General features: G+C 36.4%; 1 protein-coding gene across 1 annotated transcript in view; it reads right to left on the bottom strand.

Annotated features, from left to right (window-relative positions):
- The window catches only part of LOC145291381 (dynein heavy chain domain-containing protein 1-like), a 494,383-nt gene that overhangs the window by 47,614 nt on the left and 437,196 nt on the right, over positions 1–9,573 (bottom strand). Inside the window, exon 87 of the mRNA XM_080137171.1 lies at positions 4,288–4,505. Within this exon, the coding sequence (XP_079993297.1) occupies positions 4,288–4,505 (218 nt within the window). The remainder of the gene's footprint in view (positions 1–4,287; positions 4,506–9,573) is intronic.

The raw sequence follows: 9,573 nt of genomic DNA, 5'->3' as shown, positions 1-9,573 counted from the left end.
TGGAAACTATCATTCATGATCATTTGCATATGCATAAGGTGTCTGCCAGGTGGATTCCCAGGTTGCTCACATCGTTCCAGAAGCGAGAATGCGTCGAGTGCTCGAGGATGAATTTGGAGATGTGCCAAGAAGATGAGTCAAAGTTTTTCAAAAGACTCATTACACAGGACGAAACCTGGGTCTATCACTATGATGCAGAGACCAAAGCCCAGTCAATGCAGTGGAAGCACTTGGACTCACCACCTCCAAAGAAGGCAAGGGTGCAGTCCTCCGCTGGCAAGGTCATGCTCACAGTCTTCTGGGACCAGGACGGAGTAGTGATGACAGATTTCCTGGTAAAGGGCACCACAATTATAGGAGCCTATTATGCTTCACTTTTGAGGAAATTAAGGGAAGCTATCAAAATCAAGAGACGGGGGTAAGATCAGCAAAGGTACCCTCCTCCTGCAGGACAACGCTCCGGTCCACAAATCGCATGTCGCCAGATTAGAAGCAAGGGCATGTGGTTATGAAATCTTTCCCCATCCTCCCTACTCTCCTGACTTTGCACCCTCTGACTTTCACCTCTTCTCAGCCATGAAGTTGTTTTTGAAAGGAAAGCGTTTCCCAGGTGATGCAGCCTTGATTTCTCAAGTCACGTCATGGTTGGAGGACCAACCTGGAGTATTCTACAAAAACAGTATCCAGAGCTGCATCAAACAATGGGAGAAATGCATAACTCTGAGTGGTTCCTATGTAGAGAAAGACTAATAACTGTGCCAAGTTCCGTTGCTCTACTGCTATGAGAAGTGGGTTAGGGCCATTACTTATTGCACACCCCTCGTATGTCAGCATTGCAACTTTTAATAACTGAATCATTATTGGACATAATAAGCCGTTCACCGACTTTTCAAATCTGTAATGCTTAGAAATGGAACTTTTTACATATTCTATTAAAAACAAGTTTTGAATTCTTAATTCACAATAAGTATAAAATATAGACACAGTCTTCTATAAGAGTCAAATATGACCTAAGATGGCATACTGCTGCCACATCTCGATAGATGCCTCAAATATTTTTTCTTGACTTGGGAGAGGCCCCATGTTTCGACTAGCTTCTGGGTTTGACCTTTACTCCTGATCTGAAATGGAACACGTACATCAAGTCTGTTGCCAAGGTTGCTGGAAAGATGGTGGGATCCTTCTACCGCTCCAGAAGATATCTCACTACTGATGCAATTCTCTATCTATATAAAAGCCAAGTACGTCCAAGGATGGAATACTGCTGCCATATCCGGGCAGGAGCTGCTAAAGTACAAAATAGATTTCGTGGCTTAGTAGGGGATGCTCTTTTCTCTACCCTGCAACCTCTCTCCCACAGAAGAGACGTTGCAAGCCTATTCTTGTTTTATCATTATTTCTATGGCAGGTGCTCGTCTGAACTCCAATCTCTGGTCCCCCCTCGCCAATCTTTCACGAAAAACACCCATCTAGCCGAATCCACTGTGAAAAATTTTCCCCACTCTTTATCTGTGCCTTAATCAAAACGTGGATTCCATGAACACAGCTTCTTTCTTAGAACTGCACACCTGTGGAACTCTGTTCCGTCTGCCTGCTTCCCACCTGACTACAACTTGGATGTGTTCAAGTTCAACGTTAACAAATTCCTAATGAACCGCCCCCTTAAGTAAACACTTCATCAAATCTCCACACTAACGTAATGTACTTGCAATAACCCTTATCCCTGAGTGGCTTCCGGGCCTTGATAAGTGGTGACCACTGTGTAAAAAAAAAAAAAAAAAAAAAAAAAAAAAAAAAAGAGTACAAAATCACTTTCACAATCGAGTGGGGATGATGATCTATTCTGGTCTCTATAGCTCTTTTCTAACAGAACAATGAACTCCAATCTCTGATTCCTACTTGCAAGACATTCACAGCAAGAACACGTCTTTTTACCACAGCTGCTAAGAAATTTCTTTTCGCCCTTTGTGTATTTAACATCGAATGAAATTTACATGAACAGATGGGATTGCTTCCCTACATCATCTTCAAATCCAATGTCAACAAATACTTGACATAAATTGTCCAAATAAGTAATCAAATTTGATTTATTCCAATCATTTTCAACATCTGTTTTACATTTTGGCATGTGTTGGACAGTTTTTAGAAACTGACTTTTAAACTTATCTCTAGCCAGGTTTTTATTTATCCCTCTTTCTCTTGTGTCCGTCCATATCATTTTCTTTTCATGTTTTCCCTAGCCTATGAGCGGCGCTCATTAAGTAATTCTCCTGACCCACTTTTCATAGCAATAGAGCAACAAACCTTGGCACAGTTATCAGTTTTTCAGTTTTTCTCTACATAGGAAGCATCCAGATTTGCACATTTCTTCCATCGTTTAATGCACCTCTGAAAGAAGGCCATCTTTTTTTCTTTTTTAGAACACCCAGATTAGTCCTCCAACAACAATGTAACTTCAGAAATCAAGGTTGCATCATCTGGGAAATGCTTTCATTTCCACAATAACTTCATAGCTTGAAAATTGTGAAAGTCAGAGGGTGCAAGGTCAGTAAAGTAGGAAGAGTGGGGAATGATTTCATAGCCACACATCTATACTTCTGATCTATTGACACATGTATTGTGGACCGGTATGTTGTCTTGCAAGAAGAGGATATCTTTGCTGAACTTGCCCAGCCTCTTGATTTTGATAGCTTCTTTTAATTTCCTCAAAAGTGAAGCATACTAGGCTCCTGTGATTGAAACTTGTAATCACTACTCCATCCTGGAATCCTGGAACTATGAGTGAGGCCTTGCCTAGGGAGAGCTGCACTTTCATCTTCCTTGAAGATGGTAAGTCTAATTGCATTGATTGGGCTTTGATCTTTAGATTATAATGATAAATACAGGTTTTACCCTATGTCATCAATTTTTTGAAAAAAACTCAACTCATCTTCTTAGCACATCCTCAAATTCATCTTCAAGTACTCAATGCGTTCTTGCTTCTGGAAAGGTATCAGCAACATGGGAATCCATCTGGCAGGCACCTTATGTATATGCAAATGGACATGAATGATAGTTTTCACAGACTCTGTACTAATTTTACTAAGAACATTAATTGCATGGCACTGGAAAAGCTCTATTTCACAGCTGACTTTGTTCAAACATCTGGTAATCCACAATTAGTGGAAACTACAATTAGTTCAGATTTGTAATTTACCACATAACCCATAGAGATATAAATAATTGCAGATACAAAATTTCAACTAGATCAGACAACTAGAAGTGGGTAAAGGGGATTACTTATTGAATGCCCCATTTACAACTGATCTTGCTACATCAACTGTTCTACATCTACCAACCTAAGAGCATCTACTTTATTTAATGTGGCCGTTCTGCATACATTTCCCTGCATCGGTCACATTTAATCTTCTTTTGAGTTCATCAGATCTAAGGTTCTCTCAGTTTCTCCTCAATATCTAACACTTACAGCAAAAACAATTCCAAAACTCAAGATTTATTTTTTTTGACCCTTTTTCACTCCAAACAAGACATATTTATTTTTCACTCCAAACAAGACTGGGTTGTAAGGGGCTAGTATTTGTGATCATGTCTTACAGAGGATCATGGGGAGTTGAGAAGCAAGATGTCTATTCACGTTACATTTAAACCCCCGCATGTCAGAAAACAAGTAGGAAAATCCAAAGTCTTGTATTCTGAGGGGAAAAAAACTTAGAGTAAAAGGTTTTCTTGTCGTTTAGAGACTTCAACAGTGAAGGGGTGTGATTTTGCTGCTTGTCAGGTTAGTTGGGAATATTACGTTGAAAGGAACAAGCGCAATGAGTTCATCAGAGCATATTCCATTAAAGTACTTTTACAATGGGCACAGGGGTGCAACATTGTAGTGATGGGACTGAGATTGGAGCTTGGCTGATAGTTTGAAACCTATTAGATTGGAGGCTCTCTTTTATCAACTCTAAGAGGGAGAGACTAGTGGTAGAAGCACTAGTTTAGATGTGGCAACAATGCTCCATGCATGGATAAAAGGTGGCTTAGTAGAGGTATAAGATACTCTTTTGTGTGAGCAATTTTCTAGCATGGCAGAGCGAGCCCACCTTCTTTACAGCAGCCTTGAGAATGTACTCAATGTATTTGTTTCAATTCCTGTTTCCTGTAAATGTTAAGTCGAAGAGTTTGAACCATGAACTCTCAGGCAGAGTGATATTTGTCATGGTAATCGGTGGTTTAGTATGTTACCTTTTTATACCCCCCCCCCAAAGAAAACAGTGTGTTTTGTCGTTTGTTTCTTACCTTCAGAATACTTGCAAGTTGTAGATGGATGTTAGCCACACACATGTGGTAATTCTGCAGGATTAACCAACAGCCGTTGTTAAAACATTCGTCAACAATTTTTTTTAGTTTTTCTGCGGTCAACTCAGAATTGCAATTGGTCACACAGACTTTTTCATCCATCTTCAGTTCCGTAGCAAAATGCTTCACTTCACGAATTGGATCCGAATACAAAAAACCTGATGAAAAGGAAAAAAAGAAAAAGAAAAATTGGGTTTGCTTTACAATTCACAGAGGTACGAAAAAGTGGTAAAAAAACAAAAACAAACGTATATCAAATAAATGTTATCAAAGGCAAAATAAGTTATTTTATACCTAACTGAAAAAGTTTATTTGGTTCGAAAAACAGATAGTATCGAGCGAGAACAAAAAAATTGGCCGCGAATTGCCACCTAAACATTTGAAGTTTTGGTAATGACCTAAAAATAAAACAAAATACTGTTAGAAACCCACTCAATAAATGTCACGGTAACATTTCTTTTGTTGGTTTGAATTGTGTCTTCGCTCCAAACAGATCATGTTTGTTCAAAATAAAATCATTTTTTTTTTAAATTTTCTTTAAATCATGACAAGCTTTGTAAGTTGTTATGTTTAAAGATAAAAATCACTACAGAACAGACTGAATCGACATATCTTGAGAAAATCCTTTTTTTTTTTTGCTTATTCACGATATTTGTAGAAAAAATGTTTGGTTTCATACAGAAGTGTCCATCTAGATTGATATGTTTGATCTGAAATTTTTAGTTACCTTAAAGTATTATACCTTTTATAAAAATAACAACAATAATAAAAACATAAATGTTTTATGGCATAAAGATAATAATTTGTGAAAAGACACAAGAGAAAATCTTAGTAAGGCGAGAAAAATAGATAAAAAAAAAAAAAGATATTGGAATTCATTTCATTTGGATTCTTGAGTTATATTTTCACAACGTTTTGGTCGATGTAAACTCCCACTTTCTTATCTTGTCAAACTCAGGAATTTTTCTATCAAACCTGGGACTCTGCACAGAATTTCAAACGGAACCTTTATTTAATCCACAAGGGTAGCATGCTCTCATTATGTCATTCATGACTGAATAGAAGTCCTAAGCAATTCACAATTGTATTTTGAGTGTCATCTGCACTGAGGATTCAACCTTCCACCTCCAGAAGAGATGAATTTTACAACTGAAATTTCATCAAGCACTTTATCCACTACACCACGGGCCCTGGAGAAGGTTGTAGGTTACAGCGACAGAACGTTGTGCAAATAACATTCGAGATGAGACCAGTAGTTCAATTAATCCAAATATAATATGAATTATCAATATTTATCTAAAAAATTAAAAAATTTAATAGGATATTAATATATTTTGCATCCCCTCTCTCTCTCTCTCTCTCTCTCTCTCTCTCTATATATATATATATATATATATATATATATATATATATATATATATATATATATATATATATCGATGTAGAGATAGATAGATATATCATGGAATTTCTCGTCGATTTCGATGTATGAGGTTCTTACGACTTTGTCTATTTTACTTTGTGTGTGACTCGCAGATGACATTTCAGTTCAGCCAATGATCTACAAAGAAGTGCACAAATTGTGCAAGATTATGGACTGTTGGATTATATGGCTGGGATGGTGGATGCTACTTTATTTCTTTTCCTAGTTTGATGCAGTTTGATAATGTTTGATGCTGCATTTTTCATAATGCCATTGAAGCAGGTAGACCTCCATTCATTAAGATCAATCAAAGAGTTTTCGAGGGCAGCGGGGTTTTACTCCTTGTCAAATAATTCAAATTTTGTATACCTTCCTTTTAGGTTTACAAGTTTTTTGCAAATTTGAATAAATTTTCAATATCAAACGTTTTATTTTATATATATATATATATATATATATATATATATATACACTAGCAGTTCAGCCTGGCTTTGCTCGGGCCCTATGTACTGTTCATAGGTTTATGTGCATATATATATATATATATATATATATATATATATATATATATATTAAAAAGTTTGACTCATGTCCAGGTAACCTACAACTAAAATTTCAAATGTTTAGACCAAACATTGGCTAAGTAATTTGGTAGCAACCACAGAGATCAAATTGTTTAAAACTTTGACCCCAATTTTGACCTCTTAACATTTAATGTTTTGAGTTCGAATCAAATTAAAAAGTTTAATCCATGTTCAATAACCTACATCTTAAATTTCAAATGTTCAGACTCAAAATTAGCAGAGGAGTTTGGTAGAGTTTTCAAAGGTCAAATCGTTGAACTTTGACACCTTGATAGCCAAATTTCTGTCCGAAAACCAATTAAAAAGATTTTCCAAAATCTCAATACTCCTTATGTCAAATCTCGAGTCTGTAGACTGAAAATTGACAAAGTAGTTTGGTAGGGAAATGTAGACACACAGACACACACAGATAATTTCACTTATATATATATATATATATATATATATATATATATATATATATATATATATATATATATATGTTATAGTTTGTGTGTTTTTTTACAAGTTCCTTCTAGGATACAGTGATATATATTCTGAAGCTACATGAACCAGAGTACGTTAATCAAAATGAAATATACATTTCCGAGAGGAAATCAATATTTATCACTGAAGACAAGCTGATGCAAAGAAAATAACATTATTCCATCGTCATTTATATAAAATCAATAGCACAGATTTACTCACAATTTTTATCCGCGTTTATTAATCATCATGCACTGTTGATTCTCTCTCAATACTTTTTAAACTTAGAACCATGTAAGTTTTGTAGCAGCCATCATGCAGGTCCATGGGGGAAAAGAGTTAAGGTCGCACGGTGTGTCAGTTGAACCTAGAGCGTTCAGTTTTTAAGATAGAATTTTTTTTTTGTGTGTGAGATGACAAGAGTTCACTGATAAGACAAAAGTTAGACACCTTTAAGTTCAGTCCTCTGAGTGTGACCTGGTAGTCCAGTTAACATTGGTCCCGTCATACTGCAACGTTTCTGACCAGCTGATACGAGTGTCTTGCAAATGGTATGATGCAATGAAGGTCGGTGATGAGCCCATTGCTCAACCATGACTACTACAGTGAGCTAGGGGTAGATAGAAAACATCTAGACACTAAAATGACTTTGTATTTTATGACACATAGACACATTTATGGCTGTCAAAGGCCAAACAAATTATCAAGCATTGTGAGATGTGTCAGTGAATTGACCCAGTACCAGAGAAAAAGAGACGCTTTCAAATATTAAAAAAACCTTACAAGCTTTATTATCACTATCGAGCATTCTCCACAAATAACAACTAATACAACTATACACGCATTTGTATATTATTAGAATAATACATATTAAGTGTAAGTGTATCTTTCGTAGTTTCTCAGTTTGAACCGGACATACACAGATAAAAATATGACTCTAGTTTATTTAATAGATGAATAGCCATTACAGAAGGCAATAAAAATAGAAAGGATCAGTAAGAAGTAAGTCTGATTAAGCATTCATGTGTTGATTGAGCAGAGAGTTTATCATAACCTGATACCACATTAATGAAAACAATTTGATCCTGTTCGCCGTTTGATATGCAAGATATACAACGTTTTAGTACGATAAAACGAAGAGAAATAGAAGTCAAGTTTATCCTGTGAATCAATCGTCAAATGTTATTCGTCAAAACCTTGGCAAGAGACCTACTTAAGAAATAACGAATGTTAACCTAAAGTAGTTGCGGCAAGTCAGCAGCATACTACTACAACAACAACAACTACTACTACTACTACTACTACTACTTTTGTTTGTGCATGGGGAGTACCACCTACAGGCTTGCAAACAATCTTCAACAAAACAAAAATACAATCTCAAAATAACGGCCCAGTTTGAATTTCTTTTTTCTTTCAAACTTCTTTTACATTTGGTGCCACTATTACACGAGTCTCAACACAAATATATTCGCAGCGAATATAATTAGATGCTGGCCTTTTGGTCAAGATCAAAGTGTAGTATCTGTCTTCAGATGCTGTACTTCCATTTCTTGTTTTCTTTCGGTGAAGGAGCAGTCCTTCACGACTGAGACAATTTTTTATTTTTGTACCTTTTCTCCACATTAAAAAACGACCCTGGTGTTTAACTCTGTCCCGTGGGGAGGCATAGTAAATAGGGTCAATAAATCCATCTTCAGTTTTTACAGCTCTAAAAATCTTACAGCTAAATCACATTGAAACACCAAAGTTAAGTAATATTGAACCTAGTCAGCACTTGGATGATTAACGGTTTGGAAATGTCAGGTGCTATAAGTATGCAAGTGAAAATAAAGACAGTTGCTATGCATGAACTAGTTGGGAAGACGATATTTTTAAGCTTTGGGAGAGCAACTAGTCTTGGATAAGGAAAACTTTGAAACCAGTCTTATGTTTCTGAATTTTTATGATAAGGATTGATAATTTGTAATATTTGGATTATTATGTACTACTGTTCTCATCTTGAATGTTATTCACACAGCATTTTGTCCAATGTAACCTCGAACTCATGGTATAACCGATAAAGTACTAGTTAAGTTCAGTTGTAAGTGACACTCTTTCGGAGGTTGAAGGTTCAATCCTCAGCACGAGTGATATGAATAATATGATTGCAAATCATTTAAGACTTCTATTTGGTCATACCTGATGGCACAAGATGCTACCCATGTGGATTTTTTTTCTTTTTTTTTTTTTTTACAAGGAAGTCAACACTTATCAAGGCCCGAAGGACACTCGGGGATAAGGGTTATTGCATGTATAGTAATCAATGGCATAATATCGTAGTAATTGTTAGTAATGGAGATCTGATAAAGTGTCTTACTTAAGGAGGCGGTTCATCAGGAACTTGTTTATGTTGGACTTGAAGACATCCAAGTTGTAGTCAGGTAGGAAACAGACAAACGGAAGAGAGTTCCACAGGCGTGTACTTCTAAGAAAGAAGCTCTGCTCATGGAATCTACATTTTGGTTTTGCCACAGATAAAGAGTAAGGAATATTACTGACAGTGGTTTCAGCTAGACAGGTGTTTTCGTGAAAGATTTGCAAGGGGGGACCAGAGATTGGAGCTCAGATGAGCACTTTCCATGGAAATAACGATAAAACAAAGACAGGCTCGCTACATCCCATCTGTGGGAGAGAGGTTGCAGGGAAGAGAAAAGGGCATCCCTCACTAGGCTATGAAGTCTATTTTGTACTCTGTTAAGGCAGGATAAGCTGTTT

The sequence above is a fragment of the Euprymna scolopes genome, chromosome 12, assembly GCF_053919585.1.
Source record: "Euprymna scolopes isolate OS-2025 chromosome 12, ASM5391958v1, whole genome shotgun sequence".
NCBI lineage: Eukaryota > Metazoa > Mollusca > Cephalopoda > Sepiida > Sepiolidae > Euprymna > Euprymna scolopes.
This window is presented reverse-complemented; position numbering and strand designations above follow the sequence as displayed.